General features: G+C 44.2%; 1 protein-coding gene across 8 annotated transcripts in view; it reads right to left on the reverse strand.

Moving 5' to 3' along the window:
• Positions 1–23,182, reverse strand: part of LOC122559499 (contactin-1) — a 771,145-nt gene that overhangs the window by 398,138 nt on the left and 349,825 nt on the right. For all 8 annotated transcript variants that reach the window (XM_087997462.1, XM_087997461.1, XM_043709043.2 and 5 more), the window contains 3 exons: positions 15,698–15,793; positions 3,025–3,231; positions 1,480–1,579 (listed from right to left, as the gene is read on the reverse strand). In XM_087997462.1, the coding sequence (XP_087853588.1) occupies positions 1,480–1,579; positions 3,025–3,231; positions 15,698–15,793 (403 nt within the window). The remainder of the gene's footprint in view (positions 1–1,479; positions 1,580–3,024; positions 3,232–15,697; positions 15,794–23,182) is intronic.

Below are 23,182 nucleotides of genomic sequence, written 5' to 3' on the forward strand. Positions count from 1 at the left end.
GGTAAGAGGGAGAGTTTGAAGGGAAAAAAGAGATACGCAGAGGTGAGGAAAAGGGTGAGAGAGACAATGAGAAAAGAGAGAGTGTGTGAGAGAGTGATGGGACAAGAGAGAGAGTGCAAAGAGCAAGGGATGAAAGGGAAAGGGAGTGCGGGGAAGTGTGAAAGAGAGGTGGGGAGAGAGACAAGACAGAGTGGGGGAGGGAGAGAAGGGAAGTGTTAGAGCGAGCAAGCGAGACAGAGAGAGCACATGTGAGAGAAGAGGAGGGAGAGAGATGGGAAGAAGGATAAGTAAGAGATCAGGTTTGTACATAATGACAATGGAACATAACTCAAATCAGAAAATATAACGCCAGCCGTGGATTGAGTCAACGCAGACCATGAGAGATGAAGCTTAGCAATCACATATATGGTGCATTACTCCCTTTTGTTGAGACTAATTCAACTCGAGTAAGTTTCTTATCCCAGCGACACTTCAGAGTCAGGCGAGTACAAAAACACATCCCCAAAATTCACTTTGGTGTAAATGGCAATGTTTCCAGAATGCTCGGTACTGAGGAGATAAGAGTGAGCTGGGAATTGCAAAGCGTGGCTTCATGAAGATTGAAACCATAATGATGATGGGGTACAATTTATACATTTTGCTCTATGTCAGGTAATCTCAGCCAGTGCTGTGTATTAAATCTCAACACCCCAAATACTGGGCAGCGTGTCGGGAGAATAGAGTAGGCCCCTGCTCCTGATCATTACCCAGATTCCCCAGCGAGAAATGTTTTGGTATTTCAGTGACCTCCAATAACCCCCACAGCTGAAGGGCTGGCCAACAGAGATTGGGGGAACAGACTGGATGGGCGAGTACATTCCTTCTCTGATGAGACTTATGAGGTTCACACCCATAAACTGCTGACCGAGGTAATGGGTTATAAGTCATGTCATAGACAGAATGGAAGTAAAGAAAGGTCACGAAATAAGCTTTTAGGGTTGCTTCAACTTGCTGTGTGCCCCTTTTAGTGTAGGACATCGAGAGATCTGTTCCAGACTTAGATCTAACATTTACAGCATTATTCAACAGAGAAGAGTCAAAGAAGCTACTTTGAGGAAATCCGACTGAGGGCATTAATCATCAAATTAAAGCACCCAGGCAGGAAGCAGTAAATCAGAAACCACTACCTGATTTATCACTGACGGCTTGGTATAAATATAGCATTTGCTTCACAAAAGATTGCAAATTTTGGGTCAGCTGGAACTCCAAGACTGAAATAGCTTACTTGATGTTGTAAGGGCATTTCAGGATATGGAATAAAGCAGATAAATGTTGATGGGGTACAATTCAGCCATGATCAGACTGAATAGCAGAACAGACTCAAGGGCCTCCCTCTGTACCGATCCAATGTTTCATTAATATCTGAAAGTGCAGAAAAATAACTCTTCTCGAAAGAAGACCACGACATTTGAAACTTATTATCTTACTCCTTGTACTTACTTTCCAAGTGCGAAGCATTCCAGGGTGAGGTTCTGACCCACCAGGACTTGGGTGTCAGTGAACCTGACTTTGATGTCAGCAGGATATCTTTTCACCACACCTGAAATTTAATCAAACAGTACAAGAAACATTACTAAAGCTGCTCGTGACTGTCTGGTCACAGGTACTACCAGAGTAAGATGAACCACAGGAGAAACGAAACCACTGGGGGTGCTTTTACCAGCCTGACTTTCACTCACCATTTCCAAACAACTGCAAGTAAAGGTTTAGCACATTCTCTGCTGACATCCCAAGTTGAGCTAAGTAGTTGGTAGGCAACACTGGCACAATTCCGGTTATATCCATTGGCACAGATTAGTACAGTACAATTGGCCTCAGTGTCATCTGATAAGCAAGGGCAGGGATTAATGCAAACGAATGGCAGGGTTCCTATTTCTGGTTGTTACTCCCACTGCAAGCTGCGCATCTGTCAGGTAATTGAGATTTGAAAGGCCCACCTTCAATCGGACCCCTTTTCAACTGGGACACATCAGCAACTGCAAACTGTTCCCGTTCAGGTGAACCTGCACAAATCTGCACTCTGCACCTGGTCTGCTTTAGTGAAAAGTGTTTCCACAATGGTGGCTACACTGAGTTGGTGCTCTGAACTAATGACAACAGCTGGAGACCACAAATGGTTTCACCGCCCGGTAACTAGGGGGTTGCGCTTTCTCCAGATTGTTGGTTGGTAAGCCCTGCCCGCTGGTTTGCACACAGGGCAAAGCTGGATTCTGCTATACCTCCACATGATCTGTTCTGGACCCACGCTTGAAAAGTTAGCACTCGCCTCACAATGTGATGAGATGCCACAGGCTCTCCCCCACCCCAAACTCCTTCTGCACAAGTTCAGCAATGGAGGTGCTCTGGGAGAAAGCCAGGATTGCTGGGAAATCGAACAACTTCCATATTCCGTGGTTAAAATACCATCAATCTCCAGCCAGTGTCAGACAAGATCTGACAAACTGTGCAATCAGGAGTGCATGTCCATAGTTAAGGAGAACAAATAATGCCCAGCTAGGTGGTTACATTAGACAGGAAACATGGCACAATCAAAACAGCCCATGCCAGTGTTTATGATCTACTCCATTGCCTCTGATCATTCCTGATTTAAGTTTACCATCATTAATGTCTATTCCCTTCTCCCTCAAAGACTTATCCAGTTTCCCCTTTCGTGCATCTGAGTCATTTGCTTCACACACTCCCTGAGGTAGTAAATTTTGCATTCTCTTTGCTTTATTTCAAGTCCATACCGTACTCCTCAGTGACTCTCTCACATTCATATTATTCACATTTCATATGTATAAATATCTTAACAAATGCATTCCTGCAGTCTGATGGTTATACGCAAAATGTTACAGGATCTGTACAGAATGCTTTCCATGTTTGCCTCACAACATCTTGTAATGCCCTTAGATAAATCTCATCTGATAATTACATGATTTCTTTCCATTCCCTCAAAAAACAAAGTAATTCAGAGAGGAGTGGCACAAAACCAAAAATTCTCACCGGCTGTCTGAGGGATGAGGGGGATGTACTTGCTGAAAACACTTTTGGAAATGGACGGGCTGGTGACAATGCAGGAGTAGTTGCCCATGTCACTCTCTTCCACCTTCGCAATGTACAGATTCCCGGTGGTCTGGGAGACAAAACGGCGTCTGCCAGACATGATGAATCTGGGGAATTCATTCAGAAGCCACCGATAGGTGAGGTCATCTGTAGGGGGAAGAAAACATTCCATTGTGATTAACACAGGGCTTGGCAAAGAATGGACATCCCAGTCCCAACTTGCCCAGGAAAAAAACATAGTTTTCCAAACACCTGTGCCCCTAGACATCAGTGTGAGTTCAATTGAACACAGCTCGATGTTTCATGCTTGACATCAGGATTAGGCACAACCAGGTCATGTAAAGCAAGAATCACTTTCCTACACTGCATCCATCCTACAATGGCGTATATTCAAAATATGACGTCAATGCATTATGTACTTTCTAGAAGTGGCATCTGAAAGGAATCTCTCTGTTGGTAAAATGAGTACACCATCTTTTGCTGCCATGGGAAGTCCAAAGCACCTTTCACTCATGTCAATTGTGGCTCGCTTGTGCATAAATTGGCTTCCATCTTCCCAACATTATAACAGAGACAACACCTCTCAGCTAACTCATTGGTATTGAAGTGCTTCAGGGTGTTCTAAAGTGGTGAAAGGCACCCTTTAAACCCAAGTCTTTCTTTTCTTTAGTTCTGCAGGTGCAGCAGTTTCCCTGGGGGACTGAAATCCTGATGACTTGTGTGCAAACGGTTGCGCAAAGAACCGCGAAATGATTGTGATTGACTAAAGATAATTGCACTTCCCTTTCCCACCAAGTCCAATACAGCAAACTAACAACCTTCCCACACAGTTTGTAAACTAGCCACATTTAAACATTTAATAAAGAACAGAAAATATTCAGAAAATTAGTTCGTACCCAGAAGAGAAACAGTAAAGCTCCAGAAACATCCAAACATGGAAACGGTGCTTACTCTACAGGTTTTAACCTGGTTTTCTCCCTTCTGTCGAGATCAAAGGGAGCAGAACGCTTAGACAGACAGACGGGACAGGGAATTACCTCTCAGCCTGTAGATTTGGAATGTGGACGCATGGTCTCCTCAGAATAGGGGTAAACTACCAAAACTAAGACTGCTTCATTTTAATTGCATCAAGTGTCACAAACACTCAAACTAGCTTCAGTTTCATTCACTTCCATTACTGAAACAAAAATGATTTTGTGTATCGTCCTCAAACCAAGTTTGCTGTTTCCCCTCCTTCAGTTGAGAATTAAAACTCCATTGTGTTCAGGCAGTAGCTTAAATTGTAGAAACATATTGTTACTACACCTTATCTGTAATGTATTAGAACTCCTACAAATATCACGTACTGATTGTAATCACGACACTCGATTCCTGTCAGACTTTAACTGCCATGTTGTAGATACTACCAGAGACACGAAGAGCAATGGAACAGAAAATCAATGTCCAGATAGTATTATTGTAAATGTGACACTTGTTCCAAATAACTTACCCAGCATACTGTTTACCAATGATCAGAAATATTCTCAAAGGAACCACAAACAGACACTGAGAACAGACGAAGAAAACAAAACTTAAGGTTTGCCTTAGGTTTGGAAAAAAATTTAAACATTTTCCTAAAGAGGTCAGTTGGGCAGGTCTAAAATTCACTAGAACATGGGGAAGTTGAGAAGTCCAGGGATTGATGACTGGAAATTCTCCACAGTGGGCTAAGCTAGCCAATAGGCTTCCACAACACCAGGCTTGTCCATTCCAGAATACGACCTTAAGACCATAAGCTACAAAGGCCAAAGCGGGCCATTCAGCTCGTCCAATCTGCTCTATCATTCAATGAAGTCGCGGCTAATCTAATAATCCTCAAACCCACTTTTCTGTCTTTTCTGCATCACCTCAATTTCCTTATTGATTAAACATCAGTTTCTCTCAGCCTGAATATACTCAGTAACACAGCCTCGACAGCTCTCTGTGATAAAGAATTCCACAGATTAATTACACTCTGAAAGAAGAAACTCCTTCACATCTCCATCCTAACTCTAGTCCTAAACTCTCCCACAAGGGAGAATGACCTGTATTCATGTACTCAAGTCAAGTCCCTGAGGAATCTTAAACGTTTCAACAAGGTCTCCTTCCATTCTTTTAAATTCCAATGGTTATAACCCGAACCTGCACAAACACCCCTCATAATGGAATCTTTCCTTTTTGGGATCAGCCTAGCGAACTTTCTCTGGACTGCCTGCAATGCGAGTATATCTTTCCTCAGATAACAGGACTTTGGACTGTTTATTCCAGACATGGTTTAATTTTGCCTTGTACAATTTTTGGAACGCTTCCCTTATTTTGAGACTCCATTCCCTTTGAATATAAAAGCAACAATCCATTTGTCTTCCCTATTATCCACTGAACTTGGATGTTAGCTTTTCAGGATTCATGCTCCCAAATTGCTCTGGGCTGGAGCTGGGAATGTTGATTTTAGAGTGTTCCACAGAAAAGAAGGCTTTTGTCCAGCTCTTTCAACTCTGTTCTTATTTTGAATTACACAAGTTAGTGGTTAATGGGGATTTTTCCTGTTCATTCACAGGATGGGCATTTATTGCTGAGCATTGCTGAGCATCTGGAGTTACATGTAGGTAAGGATGGCCCTAAAGGACATTTGCGAAACAGATGGGTCTTTCCAAAAATCAACAACGATTATCATTAGACTCTTAATTCCAGACTTTCATAGAATCCCTACAGTGTAAAAACAGGCTATTTGGCCCAACAAGTCCACTTTGACCCTCTGAAGAGTACCATACCCACATCCATTCTCCTATCCTATTACTCTACATTTCCCATGACTAATGCACCTAAGCTACAAACCCCTGAATACTATGGGCAATTTAACTGGCCAATTCACCTAGCCTGCACAGCTTTGGACTGAGAGACAAAACCGGAGCACCTGAAAGAAACCCATACAGACACGGGGAGAATGTGCAAACTCCACACAGACAGTTGCCTGAGGCTGGAATCAAACCTGGGACCCTGGTGCTGTGTGGCAGCAGTGCAAACCACTGAGCCACCGTGCCACCCGTGTATTTTCTTTCATTAAATTTGAATTCCACCATCGACCTTGGTGGGATTCGAACCTGAGTCCCTGGATTAACAGTCCAACGATAATACCACAAACCGCCTCCCTTTCATGAATAAACTAACAAGAGCCTTACATTAAGGCTGAATAACAGAATTCTCAGCACACAGAACCATAAATATATGGCTTAATGGAGAACCCAGGTTCAATCCAATTACTTTAAGAAGGCGTTAACAGGAAATGTATGCATTGCACAGGAGTTAACAGGAAAGCAGAGAGTCAAATAAAGGAATAGACAGAGGAAAGAGAAATCTGCACATACTGGACAGTGCCCTCCTCATGGGGCAGATGACAACACTTGCACAATGACCTCAGCAGTATGTCAGGGGCTCGCAGTATGCTGATTGCTGCCTGGGATTATAATCAGGAAGCAACTGTAATCAGGGGCTTAAAAGAGAAAGTATATCTTAGCTTTGTGCAATGATTTAAGACAGGTCTGAATGAAATTGTAATGCTTGTTGTCTTATTCATTAAATCCACGCAGTCAGCTCTAACTGTAGAGTCTCTATACTTCGCAGCAATGTTAATGCACCATCCACATCCACTCTGTTCCAGCTCAAAGCCCAGTCTGTGAGCCTTTTCTAGGATCTTGGGAGTCTTTTCCAGTCACCACACACGAATGCTTCAATTATCAAAGATTGACATAATCATCTACATCAAATATTATTCTTGAATCCACGGTTGTTGGAAGAGAGCTGAAATCACTTGGATGGTTCTGGGTTGTTTCCTATCTACTGACTGTTAACAGCCACAAGGTGGCAAGAGATGTGCACTGTACAAAAACGTTTCTCAATAGGTACAACAAACTAGGACATATACTGAGCTGAAATCCCTCAGGGGTTTCACTTAAAACTGCTCTATTGCACTTCCAGCAGGTTCAATAGAGATGTTTAACAGCTGGCATTCCAAATGCTGTAACCAGGTAGTTGAAATGCAATTTCCATTCTCTAGTTCACTGACAGAACCAGAGGGCTTAATCAGAGAAGCTGCACTCAATCACTGAGTTAAACTAAGTTTATTCGGTATCCAAGACTGTGGCTCCCAATGTCTGTAGTAAGTCCTGCACCTTTATCAGAGATTTGTTGGTCAGGAAAGATAATCTGCTATCAGAAGGGAAGGGAGGGAATGAGTTTCTTTGAGGAGATTGAAGGTGGAGGACATCAAAAGAAGCAGACAATCTCATCCACAAGCAGACAAAAGAGGGATCACCATTGGTCATGTGCACAGTTTGACTGCCATTCAGCTTAACGACATCAACAAATCGAGCACTGTCCCTCAGATGTTGGCAGAAGGAGAGTGCAGGAATGGAGCGGTGAATATCAGACTGTTGCAGCATCCCCTTGTGCCGAGTGGAGATTGTCCTTCTCTACCCTCACCATCAATCTTCCTCTTCTGCAAAATCAAGTGAACTGATTCCTTCCCATTCAAGAATACCTAAATGGAAACAATGCAGTCCAAAATGTGAGATGGAGGACAAGGCAGAAGTAATGAGTTTGCACGAGTGAGTTGCCTTGTGGGACAGAGAGGCATACTCTTGCTGCTCCAGGTTCCTCACCCATACCCAGAAATCTGTAACAATTTGAATCTACTTACAGACAGATCTTCTTCCCCACCTGACTGTAGAATCCCAGTTCAGTCACTAATCCGAAATGGCAATGACAATATCATGACACGACATACAAGTCTCAAACAGACATGTGAATCTATGTCCCACCTTGCTGTTCCAAGGAGCAGGCTAGAACTAGGAATGGTCAGCTCCCCAAGGACTATTTTAACTCGTCTCCCACCCTCCCACTACAGGGGTTTGGTAAAAAGTGTGACCAGTTCGGAGACATTTCTCAAAACCCAGGATTGTTGAAACATGGTCAATTTTCCTGAAGTAATGGGAGCAAGAACAGTGGTCTGGTACAGCAGGGACCATCAGGAGCAGGGAGATGAGAACACAGTAACCCAAAGGCTGAGACAAGTGGAAATTTAAAAAAGTGGAGTGGATAGAAAGAACAAAAGAACTCGTAAGCAGTACAGGAGATAACAGGTAAAGGAATAGCTGCTGATTTTTTTTTCCCAAATTCTTTAGGCTAAGGCAGTACTTTAAACTAGTAAATGGGAAAATGTAATTGTCACTTTCTGAAATTGATCATCTCAAACTTGAAAAAAGACAACTAGTCATTAAACTAAAACAAAGTCAACCAAATATTATACTTCCAAATTGATTCCAAGGCTGTGGAAATCGCTGGCTGGGCCAGTATATATCTCCTGTTCCAAGTTCCCCATGAGATGGTGGTGGGAAGCTGCCTTGCTGATCGGTTGCGGTCCACTTCATAGAACCATTGAATCCCTACGGGGTGCAAGCAGGCCATTCAGCCCTTCAAGTCTACACCAACCCTCTGACGAGCATCTTACCCAGACCCAGACCCCTACTCTATCCCTGTGACCTTGCATTTCCCATGGCTAACCAACCTGACCTGCACATCTTTGGATTGTGGGAGGAAACCTGAACAGCCGGAAGAAACCCACGCAGACACGGGGAGAATGTGCAACCGCCACACAAACGGTCACCAATTGGAATCAAATTATTGTCAGGAGACTCAGAATGCTGTTAGGAAGAGAGTTCCAGAATGTTGATCTAGCAATGCTGCAGGATAAATAACATATTTCCAAGTCAGGATGCTGAGTGGCCAAGAGGGGAATTTGCAGGTGTTCGTGTTCCCATGTATCTGCTGCCATTGTCATTCCTGAGGGAAGTGGTTTTGGATTTGGAAAGTGCTGTCTAAATTGCTTTGGTGCATTTCTACAGTGCATCTTGTAGATAGTACACACTACTGCTACTGAGCATCAGCAAAGGAGGCAATGTTTAAGGATGTGGTGCCAATCAAGCAGGTTGCGCTGTCCTGCATAGTGTCAAGCTTCTGGGAGCTGTACCATCCAGGCAAGTGGGGAGTATTCCAGCACACTCCGGACTTGTGCCATGTGCACAGGCTTTGGGGAGTCAGGAAGTGAGTTATTTGCTGCAGTATTCCTAACCTCTGACCTGCTCTTGTAACCACAGAACCTATATGGCCAGTTCAGTTCAGTTTCTTGCTAATGATAACCCCTAGGATATTCTCGTGGAGCTTCAGTGATGGTGATGCCTTTGAATGTCAAAAGTCAATGATTAAATTCTCTCTCATTAGAGTTGGTCATGGACTGGCACTTGTTGGATATGAAAGTTTCTCGCTATTTGTCAGCTCAAATCTAGACATTGTCCAGATCTTGCTGCACGTGGTTATGGACTGCTTCAGTAACACAGATGGTATTATTGTGCAAACATCCGTGAACTATTCCACTACTGACCTTACAATGGAGGGAAAGCCATTGACAAAGTAGCTCTAAGTAGTTGGGCCTGGGCCATTATCCCAAGCAGCTCCTGCAGAGAACTCTTGGAGCTGAGGTGACAGACCACTAGCAAGTACCGCCATCTTCCCAATTGCCAGATATGAGTCTAACCTGCAGAGAGTCCCCTGACCCTCATCTCTAATTTTGCTAAAGCTTCTTTATGCCACACTCAGTCAATACAGTCTTGATGTCAAGGGCAGTAACTCTCACCTCACCTCTTGAATTCAGCTCTTTTACGCATGTTTGGATCAAGACTGTGAAGTGGTGAGGAACTGAATGGCCTTGTGTTGTGAACTCAATTACTGTCCCCAATCTAGATCATCCTCTTTTCCTGGGTCTACACTCCCCTCAGCTCTGAAACTATACTCTCCTAATCATTCACAAGTGTAACTGCAGCTCTTTAATGACAACTAGCTTCACCGAGATAAAACTGCCCTTGCGGTTTTCCCTGAACTTTCACCTTGCCCAGATGCATCCAACAAATATTAATACCCATCTCAGCTACCATGAACTACTGGTGGTATCTGACTTATTCTGAACTTCCCATTGCTCCCAGGACATCATTGTCTCTCACTATATAGATCCCAGGTACTTCAATTGCCTTCAGCAATGCAATTAACAGCAGCACTGTCTTCTCCCTCTCCCATTCAAATTCTCATTCACTGCACAGCTTCAACCTTTGAACTTTTTTTTCAGTAACCCCTAAACTGCACTGAGTGATCAATTGAAAGCCTTGGAATAAGCCCCACTCCTACTGCTGAGTAAAATTGAATGTAGCAACCTAGCAACTCCTGGGATGGAGTATGCTCCGAATGTTACAGTTCACAGATTACTGACTTCCTCAGTTCAAAGGAAGGCAACAGAAAATGGATTGCATCTCATACCACTCAATAAGATCATACTTGATCTTACTATGATCGTAGCTGCGCTTTTCTGCAAGATACCTCATAATGCAAACTTCCTCGTAAATCAGAAATTTGTGTAACTCAGCCTTGGATAGACTCAGTGATAAGGCCTCTGCTGCTCTGTGTGGAAGGAAAATTCCACGACCCTCTGAGAAAAGGAAGTTCTCCTCATCTTCAGCCTAAATGGGAGATGCCTTATCTTTAAACAGTGCCCAAATAGTTTTAGACTCCCCTTGGGGGGAAACATCTCAGCATCCAGAACTCCCATCAGTGGCTTACGATGGAAACGAAGGATAGTGAAATAAAATAACTAACTGTGAATGCTGAAGATCTAAACCAAAACAGAAATTGATGGAGAAAGTCAACAGGACTGGCAGCACTAATATAGACAGAAACAGTGTGACTGTCCCGATCTTGAAATAACTCCACAGTGGCCGGTATTCCGTCACCAAGTCACCCTTTATTTACACGTGCACAGTACATGGATTCTGACCAGCCAGCTCAGAGCCTGTCCCTAGAGTGAGGAGAACTCCTGAGACTCCTGTTTATTTGTTTATTTTCCTCAGTCCTCAACTGGAACAGTTCTAATCTGGTTATGTATATATTTTTTGAGACGCAGTGATAGACAACAGGTGTACCAATCTTTATTAAATTTCCGGGGGGGGCAGGGATTAAATCAAAATAGAGCTGCGGGGGGAATAATACACTCCACTCCCTGAGGTGCCCACCTTTCCCTGAAATTCTTGAGGGTGCTGGTGGAAACCGCATGCTCCTGCTCCAAGGTCATCCAGGCTCTGACTCCTGTTTATTTATTTTTCTCTTGTATTTTTTCCCAGCACCCATGTTGTGTGTGTGCAGGTGTGAGAGACAGCGAAAGACACGAGGTGCACAAATCTTTACTCAATTTCCACCACCAGGAAGAAAGGAAACACCCGAGTGGCCAGTGACAAGCAGTGCCCTTCACATCAAAGGGCAATGCTGTGTGGTCAAACAGTGAAGGGAAGGGTAGGGATTAAATCAAAATAGAATTGGAGGGGGAAATAATACACTCCACTCCCTGTGGTGCCCACCTCTCCCTAAAAATCTTGAGGGTGTTGGTGGACACCGCATGCTCTTTCACCAAGGACACCTGGGCTCTGACTTCTGTTTATTTTTTTTCCCCAGCCCCCATGTTGTGTGTGTGCAGATGTGAGACACACTGAAAGACACAAGGTGCATGAATGGTTTTTCAAATTCCACCACCAGGAAGAAATGAAACACCCGAGTGGCCAGTGACAAGCAGTGCCCTTCACATCAAAGGGCAATGCTGTGTGATCAAACAGTGAAGGGGAAGGCAGGGATTAAATCAAAATAGAGTTGGAGGGGAAATAGTACACTCCACTCCCTGCAGTGCCCACCTCTCCCTGAAAATTTGGAGGGCATGCTCTTTCTCCCAGGATCTATATGGACTTCAGTAAGACGTTCGACAAGGTTCCCCATGGGAGACTGATTAGCAAGGTTAGATCTCATGAAATACAGGGAGAACTAGCCATTTGGATATAGAACTGGCTCAAAGGTAGAAGACAGAGGGTGGGGTGGAGGGTTGTTTTTCAGAGTGGAGGCCTGTGACCAATGGAGTGCCACAAGGATTGGTGCTGGGTCCTCTACTTTTTGTCATTTACATAAATGATTTGGATGCAAGCAGAAGAGGTACAGTTAGTAAGTTTGCAGATGACACCAAAATTGGAGGTGTAGTAGACAGCAAAGAGGGTTACCTCAGATTACAACAGGATCTGGACCAGATGGGCCAATGGGCTGAGAAGTGGCAGATGGAGTTTAATTCAGATAAATGTGAAGTGCTGCATTTTGGGAAAGCAAATCTTAACAGGACTTATACACATAATGGTAAGGTTGCTGAACAAAGAGACCTTGGAGTGCAGGTTCATAGCGGCTTGAGAGTGGAGGTAGATAGGATAGTGAAGAAGGCGTTTGATATGCTTTCCTTTATTGGTCAGAGTATTGAGTACAGGAGTTGGGAGGTCATGTTGCGGCTGTACAGGACATTGATTAGGCCACTCTTGGAATATTGCATGCAATTCTGGTCTCCTTTCTATCTGAAAGATGTTGTGAAACTTGAAAAGGTTCAGAAAAGATTTACAAGGGTTGGAGGATTTGAGCTATAGGGAGAGGCTGAACAGGTTGGGGCAGTTTTCCCTGCAGCATCGGAGGCTGAGGGGTGACCTTATAGAGGTTTACAAAATTATGAGGGGCATGGGTAGGGTAAATCGGCAAAGCCTTTTCCCGGGGATTGGTGAGTCCAGAACTAGAGGGCATAGTTCCCTCTATGGGTGAGAGGGGAAAGATATAAAAGAGACCTAAGGGGCAACCTTTTCACGCAGAGGGTGGTACATGTATGGAATGAGCTGCCAGAGGATGTGGTGGAGGCAGGTACAATTGCAACATTTAAGAGGCATTTGGATGGGTATATGAATAGGAAGGGTTTGGAGGGATATGGGCTGGGTGCTGGCAAGTGGGACTAGATTGGGTTGGGATATCTGGTCGGCATGGACGGGTTGGACCAAAGGGTCTGTTTCCATGCTGTACATCTCTATGACTCTATGCCTCTACGACACCTGGGCTCCGACTCCTGTTTATATCTGTCCGCCAGGACTCCCTGATTGGTCTATCTTACCTGCCCCAATCAGAGAACTCATACTCCATGAGATCCACCTGGCCAACCTCCTTCCAAACACTACAGATGTCTTTGGGGTGACTGGACTCAAAATGTTAACTTTGTTATCTCTCCACAAATCCTGCCAGACCTGCTGAGTTTCTCCGGCAACCCCTGGTTTTGTTTGAAATTAAGGTTAACGCTAGATTAAAAGAAGATAAAAAATATATTGTAACAGCTGTTATAAGTATATGATAAGGAGGAGAGTAGCTAAAGTAAATAGGAATCCTTTAGAGTCAAACAGAATAAATGATTAAGGGGAATGAGGAAAATGTGAGACATTGAATAAATAAAAAGGCAACCAAGCGGGCTAACAAAAGAAAAGAGCTTAATGCAGACAACAAGTGTTGGAGAAACTTTCAGGAATAAATCCAACAAATCCCAGTACCCAGCCCGATGGTTTAAAATAAGTAGTTGCAAAGATATTGGAAACATTGGTTATGATTTTCCAAAATTCCTTCGATTCTAGAACAGTGCCAGTGATTAGATATTATCAAATTTAACATTGCTGTTCAAGTAATGAGAGACAGATAAGTAGGGTTTTACAGGTATATACCATATCTGTTGTCTACCACTGCACCCCAAAGACCTTACCCCTGCTCTTTCTTTTTTTTTTAATTTAACCTGTTTTTTCTAATGAACCTGCTCAAAGATATTACAACACACCTATGGAACAAGTAGGACTTGAGCCCGGGACTCCTAACTCAAAGATAGGAACACTACCACTGAACCACAAAAGCCCTTTAATCTAATACTAAGGAAGACTTAACAGTGCATTCAGAAAATTATACTATGAAAGAGAAATTGTGCTTAACAAATGTGTTAGAGTTCTCTCAGAAACGGAGGTAAAAGGGCACAAGTGGATCCAGTATATTTGAATTTCCAAAAGGAACAACACAAGTCACTGATACACTAGATAAGAGTACGTGGAGTTGGAGGAATATATCAGCAGAGGACTGATGAACAGTCAAGAAGCAGACAGTACAGATAAACTAGACAATTTTTAGTTGACAGGCTTTAATAAGTGGAATGCTTCAAGAATCAATTCTAGATCTCCAAATATTTGTAATCTATCTTTGTGATTCAGAAGCAGGAAATGACTTATCAGGTTTTCTGACAATACAAAGCTAGGTGGGAATGGAAATCGTAAGATCGCAAAGATACCACAAAGAGACAGACAGACAGACAGAGAGAAATGGGCTAATTTAGTGGGTCATAATGTGGTAGACAGAATGTAATGTGGGCAAAGATGAGCCCACACTTTAGTTATAAGAATAAAAAAGCAGAATGTGTTTTGAAACTTGTGGAACGGATAAAAATTGATGCTCACAGAGACTTGGGTTCACTCGTACAAGGAGCACAGAAAGTGCTGGAGTCTCTCTCGAAGAAATCATATTGGATTCAAAATGTTAACTGTTTTTCTCTCTCCACACGCTGCCAGATCTGCTGAGTTTCTCTAACACTTTCGGCTTTCTTTTTCAGATTTCCAGCATCCTCAATATTTTGCTTTTATGACAGAAATTAAGCATAAATATCTAGTAATCATGAGAATGGCATGTTGGTCTTTTTTTTTAATGGAAACTGGAGCACAGGAGTAAAGAAATCTTACTGTAACTGTCCAGTGATTTGGTGAGACTCCCCCAGGAGGAGTTGGTGCATTGGTCTCCATCTTTAAGTGAGGTGATATATGTGTTGTAAGGGGTACAGCAAAGATTCTCATGCTGAAAGTCTGTATAAAATGGGCCTCTAGTATCTGAGCTTTAGAAGAATGTGGGGTGAAATATTTGAAATATCTGTGCGATCTGAAGGGGCTTGCTAAGCACTGAAGAAAATGCAAGGGATTAGTACTAACTTTGTTTTTATACACTCACTGAATGTGGGTGTTGCTGGCTGGGCCACCACCTACTGCCTTTCCCTAGCTGCCCTCGAGAAGGTGGGTGTGAGCTGCCTTCTTAAACCGTTGCAGTCCACATGCTGCGGATTGACCCACAATGCCCTGAGGGAGGCAGTTCCAGGACGGTGACCCAGCACTGACTGGATAGTGCATCAACGATCTGGTACAGCCAAGCATTGAGTGAACCACGAGCACGTTCTCATGTTTCATGATTCTATTTGTGATGTGGTGAGACTGCAAGGACATTGTCAGTGCTTCTCCAAAACAGGACAACAGATTCTCTGATGCCGTTATGATCAGGGCTTTGTTGAGAAGCACTGTCTTGAGGGAAATGCTGCCTACCTTTTAGAGCAGAATTTTGGAAGGTTCATCATATACCTCGCATTCCTGATGCTACGGCTAAGTTCAAAGAATGCCCACAACCTGTCCGACTGTCACTCTGTCAACACTGACTGCCAACGCTCACCTGAAAACATTAATCACGAGCTGTGCCCACAAATCACAGTCCAGGAAGAAGCCTCATGGGGAAAGAGGGAAGGTGGTGACATTGACAAGAGAAGGAAAACACAGCTCAAGTAACATTGAAATGTAGAAATGTATGCAATTACCTGGAAAATGGGGAGGGGCAGCACAAAGGAGCATGACCCCAACTCCTAAATTCACTTCCACAGCTTGGCGCTCCTCTGTTGGAAATCGCTCCAGGTCTAGAAAAGACAGACAGATGCAGAAAGACAGTCACAAGTACAATTCATCGACAGTCACAAGTACAATTTTTGTAGAGTAAAGCCGAGATTCTTAACTGACTTGCCAAGGTGAGCTTATGGCAGGTTGGAGCCAAACTCCAATGCAGTCAAAGTTCAATTCCAATTTATTGTTGACACAACCTACACCCTTCACCAGTCCATCAAACTCCAGAATGATATTTCAGTCAACTAGTTCTACTGCGTAAAGCATAAAGTTTTGATGTCTGACTCAAAGCAAGCTGATCGGCAGTTTCAAGTTCAGTCATCAACACTGAGCAAGCATACAATAGTTTAATGGTCGATATGCAGAACCGCATCGAAAACTCGCAGATACAGCTAATAACAAATTGTTAGCATGACAGCAGAGTACCGAATGGTTATCCCCCTCACCCCCCCGAGCCCCTCACCCCCCCCCGGGAGGTTTGTTTTCTCACTAGAAGAAGAGGGAATACTTTCAAACAAAAAGTTCAAACTACCCTGTGGCTTTGCTTCCACGTTAAAGAAATTCATGTCGAACGAATCTTTTAATGAGTGATGCTCCTGTTGGCACAAACATTAATTTAAACCAAGACACAGTGAAGCAATATTGACTGTGGAGCAGGATTGTGACAATGCTGTGGCTTCAAAAAGTTATTTCGTCCTGGTTTCTTTTAAAAAGAGATGGGAGACCAATGCCAATCAGTCCATGAGAAGGTAAACAACATGTAAAGCCTTGAGTTTTTTTTTGGAACAGTAGAAGCAGCCTGAATGGGTGTGGTTAAGCTCCCAGGCGAAAGTGAGGACTGTAGATGCTGGAGACTAATGTCAAGATTAGAGTGGTGCTGGAAATGAACAGCAGGTCAGGCAGCATCCAAAGAGCAGGAAAATCGAAGTTTCGGGCAGGAGTCCTTCATCAGGAATGAGGCTGGAAGTCTCGGGGGTGGAGAGATAAATGGGAGGGGGTGGGGATGGTTGGAAGGTAGCTGAGAGTGCAATAGGTGGATGGAGGAAAGGATAAAAGTAATAGGTCAGAGAGGAGGGTGGAGCGGAGAGGTGGGAAGGAAGATTGACAGGCGGGACAGGTCATGAGGACGGTGCTGAGCTGGAAGTTTGGAACTGGGGTAAGGTCGGGGAGGGGAAATGAGGAAACTGAAGTCCACATTGATACCCTGGGGTTGAAGGGTTCCGCGGTGGAAGATGAGGCGTTCTTTGGCAAAGTGGGAGGGGAAGTTGAAAAGTTCGGCCACAGGGCGGTGGAGTTGATTGATGTGGGTGTCACAGAGATGTTCCCTTAAGTGCTCTGCGAGGAGGCGTCCAGTCTCCCTAATGTAGAGGAGACTGCATCGGGAGCAAGGGATACAATAAATGACATTGGTGGATGTGCAGATGAAACTTTGATGGATGTGGAAGGCTCCTCTGGGATCTTGGATGGAGGTGAGGGAGGAGGTGTGGGCGCAGGTTTTGCAATTTGTGCGGTGGCAGGGGAAGGTGCCAGGAGGGGACTGTGGGTTGTTGGGGGGACGTGGACTTGACCAGGTCGTCACGAAGGGAACGGTCTTTGCAGAAAGCGGATATGGGTGGGAAGGAAATATATCCCCGGTGGTGGGGTCCGTTTGTAGATGGCAGAAATGTCGGCAGATGATGTGGTTTATGTGGAGGTTGGTGGGGTGGAGTTTGAGGGCGGAGGTGCGTTGGAAGGAATCTTCAACCACGTGGGAGGGGAAATTACAATCTTTAAAGAAGGAGGCCATCTAGTGTGTTCTGTGGTGGAACTGGTCCTCCTGGGAGCAGATACGGCGGAGGCGGAGGAATTGGGAATATGGGATAGCATTTTTGCAGGAGGTAGAGTGGGAGGAGGTGTAATCCAGGGAGCTGTGGGAGTCAGTAGGTTTGTAAAAAATGTCAGTGTTGAGTCGGTCGTCGTTTTTGGAGATGGAGAGGTCTAGGATGGGGAGGGAGGTGTCAGAGATGGTCAATGTGAATTTAAGGTCAGGGTGGAATGTGTTGATGAAATTGATGAACTTCTCAACGTTCTCGTGGGAGCACGAGGTGGCGCTGATGCAGTCATCAACGTAGAGGAGGAAAAGGTGAGGAGTGGTGCCAGTGTAACTACATAAGATAGACTGTTCTACATTGCCAACAAAGAGACAGGCATAGCTGGGGCCCGTGCGGGTGCCCATAGTTACCACTTTCATCTGGAGGAAGTGAGAGGATTTGAAAGACAAATCGTTGAGGGTGAGGACCAGTTCAACCAAACAAATGAGAGTGTCAGTGGAAGAGTACTAGTGGGGATATCGGGATAGGAAGAAACAGAGGGCTTGGAGGCCCTAGTCATGGCGGATAGAAGTGTAGAGGGACAGGGTGTCCATGGTGAAGATGAGGCATTGGGGGCCAGGGAAACGGATGTCATGGAGAAGGAGGCGGGAATGGGCGGTGTCCCGAACATATGTGGGGAGTTCCTGGACCGGGGGATAGGACAGTATCAATGTAGGTGGAGATGAGTCCAGTGGGGTAGGAGCTGGCTGGGACAATGGGTTGGGTGGGGCAGTCAGGTTTGTAGATCTTGGGAAGGAGGTAGAATCAGGCGGTGCGGGGTTCCTGAACTAGGAGGTTGGAAGTTGTGGGTAGGAGATCCCCTGAGGTGATGAGTTTGTGTATGGTCTGGGAGATGATGGTTTGGTAATGGGAGGTGAGGTCATGGTTGAGGGGGCGGTAGGAGGAGGTGTCTTTGAGTTGGCGTCTGGCTTCAGCCAAACTACCACTGCACCCCCTTTATCCGCTGGTTTGATAGTGAGGTCGGGATTGGAGTAGAGGGAGTGGAGGGCTGCGCGTTGTGAGGGTGAGAGGTTGGAGTGGGGGAGGGGGGTAGACAGGTTGAGGCGGTTAATGTCCCGGCAGCAGTTTGAAATGAAGAGATCGAGGCCAGGTAATAGGCCATCACGGGGTGTCCAGGTGGATGGAGTGTGTTGAAGGCGAGTGAAGGAGCCCTCGGAAGTAGGTGGGAGTCATGATGGAAAAAGCAAGCTCAGAGGCGGAGGCAGCAGAAGAAGTGTTCGACATCACAACGTGTACTGAATTTGTTGATGCGTGGGCAGGGTGGATGAAAGTAAGGCCTTTGCTGAGGACTGATCGTTCATCCTCAGTGAGGGGGAGGTCTGGGGGGATGGTGAAAACCCAGCAGGGCTGGGACCTAGGACCTTGCATAGGTGTGGAGCTGGGAGTGGGGGCGGAGACTGTGACTGGGGGAATGGGTTTGGAGCCATTTGCAGAGATGGTGTTCCCCTCAGGGTTCTGGGGGGGCAGGGATAGAGACAATGGGATCCGTGGGAGGCGTGCTGGCAGTGTGCAGGTAAGTTGTGTTGGTGAGGGCAGAAGTGGTGGCAACAACAGCAGTAGAGGAGTGGCAGAAGTCACAGAACACGTGATGTCATTGATGACATGGGGCAGAAGTGACAAAACACGTGGTGTGGGTGGAGTCATTGGGGCGGAAGTGGCTGCGGAAGCGGCCGCGATGGTGGCGGAAGTCGGGGAACGTGTGGCGGGAATTGGGGAATTAATTTGAGGGAATTGCCCCTCGTGTCCCAGTGGAATTTAATCTATTACCACAACTGGCCAGGCTCGAGTTAACTCAAGAATTTGGTATCACTGGTAGTGATTGCTCATGTTCAGCAAGGCTGTGAGGGTGTAACTGAAAGGCTGTTGGGATTTTTAGAAATGAATGCATGAACAGAGGTTTGTTCAAACTGCTCTTTCCTTCAACACAAGGGAAGGACAGACTGGGGGCTCACTCAACAACATCTGAAGCACATCTCTGCTGGTTCCAGCCTGGTCAGGACTTTGTAAGATCAATTGATACAAAATCAAATTTCATACAACTGCATAATCTGGGGAGTTAATGGTTGCCAGGGACATTACAGAGGCACGTGTTAACTCAGAATGGTTAGGATTCCAGAAGCATTCATTGCAAGCCACGTTCTCCCCTTCTCCGATAAATAATGAGTGATTTTTATAGCCCAGTAATCTGTCTCTGACCATCTTTTAGTGTGTAAAAACAGCAAACAGAGAACAGTATGATGAAATGCTATGGGGTTTGACTTATAACTCTCAAATGAACTCATCCAACAACTCCTGAGTGGGCAATTACAGAACGGTAATGGTCAAAATCAGCAGTGGACATAAATTCTACCTTGCAGCTCCATTCTGTGCTCTCTACTTTATTGAAATGACTGGCCGAAGGATTAAGGTGCACAAGGGAATCCATCAGGAAGGTTGGAAAGTGATCAGATAAGGTCAATCAATCATGGATTAGATGATATCCAGCTTTTTTTCTAAAGCAGGTTGCAAATGCATGTGTTAACTGACTGCAACTGAACAGGAAGAAGCTAAACACAAACTCAAAACAACTAACTAAACTGATATGCCAGTTATAATGAGATGCCACCAATATTAATGAAGTTGCATTAATGAATGCAAATATAATTAATTTATGTCACACATTATACGACTTTCTAGTGACCAGCAGAGTATGGAGCAACGCAGATGGTAAGTTCTTCCTACGTGCCCCTGAAGCAGCAACCGAAGAAGCTTCTTCATTTCAGACAAGCTCAGAGATAGTGACTTCAAACAGTGAGGTTCCAATTAAAATCTGACTTAGTTCAAACCGATCATGGTTAACTTAACACAGATTCTTTGGAAATAGAAGAGAATTATTTAGTCAGACATAAAAGACCCACACAACAAAAACATTAGCATGACTGATCATCAAATTCATCACTGTTCAGGAGACATACAAATAGATCTGCAACAATGTACAGGACACGGGTGGGTGATAAACACAGAAGCTCACAGGGATGGGATGGAGCATTTCAGCTATCAAGGGAAGCTGGATAAGTTTGGGTTGTTCTCCTTGAAGCAGAGATGGTTGAGGGGGAACCTGAGAGAGGTACTTAAAAGATTATGAGAGGCCTGAACCGCATGGATAGCGAGCAACTTAGTTGGAGGGTCAATAACAAGGGGACATAATTTTCAAGAGAAAGGCAGGAAGTTTGGAGGGGATTTGATGAAAAGGTTTTTCACCAGCAAATGCTGGGTTTTGAAACACACTGCCTCAGGGAGTTGTTGAGGGGGAATGTCAATTTTTTAAGCACTACTTGGATGAGCACTTGAAATGTCAGATCTTTCAAAGCTAAGTGCTGGAAAGTAGGACTGGTGTAGATTTTGGTTAGTTCAGTTGGTGCAGACACAATGCATCAAAAGGCCTCTTCTGTACTGTACAATTCTAGAATTCTACATGGAGTAACTGAGAATATTTCTCAGCCATGTGATGAAAGTACAAGCTTTCTTTCCATTCTTTACTTGAGACCTGGTCCAAATCTCCTCTTAGTCTTTAATTCTTTAAGATCCTTGCAAATAATTTTAAGGCACAACATCATGTTCATGTGCATGAAAGGAAAAAGCCTCTCATAGCCTCAGGCCATACTCAAACACCTCACCACCCCTTCTCACCCCCTTCCAAAAGGCTCCCAGCCTCTTTCCTGATGAAGGGCTTTTGCCTGAAACATTGATTTTCCTGCTTCTCAGATGCTGCCTGACCTGCTGTTCTTGTCCAGCACCACTCTAATCTTGATTCTAATCTCAAGCGTCTGCAATACCCACCTCAGCCATACTCAAATGCCTGACAGCCCAATACGCAGTGCAGCATCAGTTATAATATTAGCAATATGATAGTATATTTTAACATATCAGAAATCATCAAACCAGAATGCAATAAACAATAGATTATCCACTTTTTCTAGTAATACTGTTTGAGAGACAACTGACCAGCATTCTCAAAGAACCTCTCTGTTTTTCTTACAATAGTGTTGTGGCATCACGAACATCCACCCAAGAATGCAAATAGGACTCAATTGAACATTTCAATTTGAACAATTTCTGGCTGGTCTCTCACAATCTGTTAACATGAGGTAATCTCAAACTCTGCTGCCCATGTCTTAGTTCAGAGCATGTTCCATTTCTTTATTATCCATACTTGCTGACCTGCATTGGCTTCAGGTCAAGCAATGTTTTAAATTTTAAAATTCTCATTCTCATTTTTGAATCTGTCCCTGGCCTTCCCGGTCTCTGGAATTTCTTCCAGCCCTACAACACTGTGATATCCCTGCTCTCCTCCAATTATGTTCTACTGATTCTGATCACACAGCCAATGGTGACCAAGTTTCCAGGTGGAGCTGTTCAGATCTTAAGTTCTGGAATGCACTTTCTACCCGTTTCCATCTCATTTCAGACAATACTTACGATGGAACTCTTTAACCAAGCTGTTGTCCATCTGACCTAATAAATTTGGAACATCATGTTATGGCTGTACAAGACAATGGTAAAGCTATATTTAGGGTATTGCATATAGTTCTGGTTGGAGAAAGTGAGGACTGTATATGCTGGAGATCAGAGCTTAAAAATGTGTTGCTGGAAAAGCGCAGCAGGTCAGGCAGCATCCAAGGAGAAGGAGAATCGACGTTTCGGGCATAAGCTATAGTTTTTAAGCTATAGTTCTGGTTGCCCTGCTATAGGAAAGACATTATTAAACTAGGAAGGAAACACAGAAGATTTATAAGGACATTACTGAGGTTGGAAGGTTTTCATTATAGCAAGATGCTGGGATATTTTATCCCTGGAGTGGAGGAAGCTGAGGGGTAACCTTATAGAGGTCTATAAACTCTTGAGAGGCATGGATAAAGAGACTAACCAAAGTCTTTTGCCCAGGGTAGGGGAATCCAAACCTAAAGGGCATAGGTTTAAGGTAGCGACAGGGAAACAATTTAAAAGGGACCTGAGGGCAACGTTTTCACACAGAGGGTGGTGCCTATATGGAATGAGTTGCTAGTGGAAGTAGTAGAGGTGGGTATAATTTAAAAGATCTTGATCAAATAGGTCAATGGGCTGAGCAATTTAATTTGGATAAATGTGAGGTATTGCACTTTGACAATACAAACAAGAGCAGGACTTATATTATTAATGATAGGACCCTGGGTAGTGTTGTAGAACAGGGAAACCTAGGGGTTCGGATACATAATTCTTGGAAATTTGCATCAGTGATGGACAGGGTAGATAATAAAGCATTTAGCACTATCACATTCATATCTCAGATTTTTGAGCATAGGAGTTGGGATGTCATATTGAGGTTATACATGACATTGGTGAGGCTTCTTCTGAAGTGCTGTAGATACGTCTGGTCACTCTGTTATAGGAAGGATATTATTAAGCAGGAGAGGGTTCAGAGAAGATTTACCAGGATGTTGCTGGGAATGGACGTTTTGAGTTATAAAATTAGAATGCAGAGTCTGGAACTTTTTTCACTGAAGTGTGGGAGATTGA

This window comes from Chiloscyllium plagiosum, unplaced genomic scaffold (assembly GCF_037043375.1).
Source record: "Chiloscyllium plagiosum isolate Xiang-an unplaced genomic scaffold, Cpla_swu_hap1 HiC_scaffold_19, whole genome shotgun sequence".
NCBI lineage: Eukaryota > Metazoa > Chordata > Chondrichthyes > Orectolobiformes > Hemiscylliidae > Chiloscyllium > Chiloscyllium plagiosum.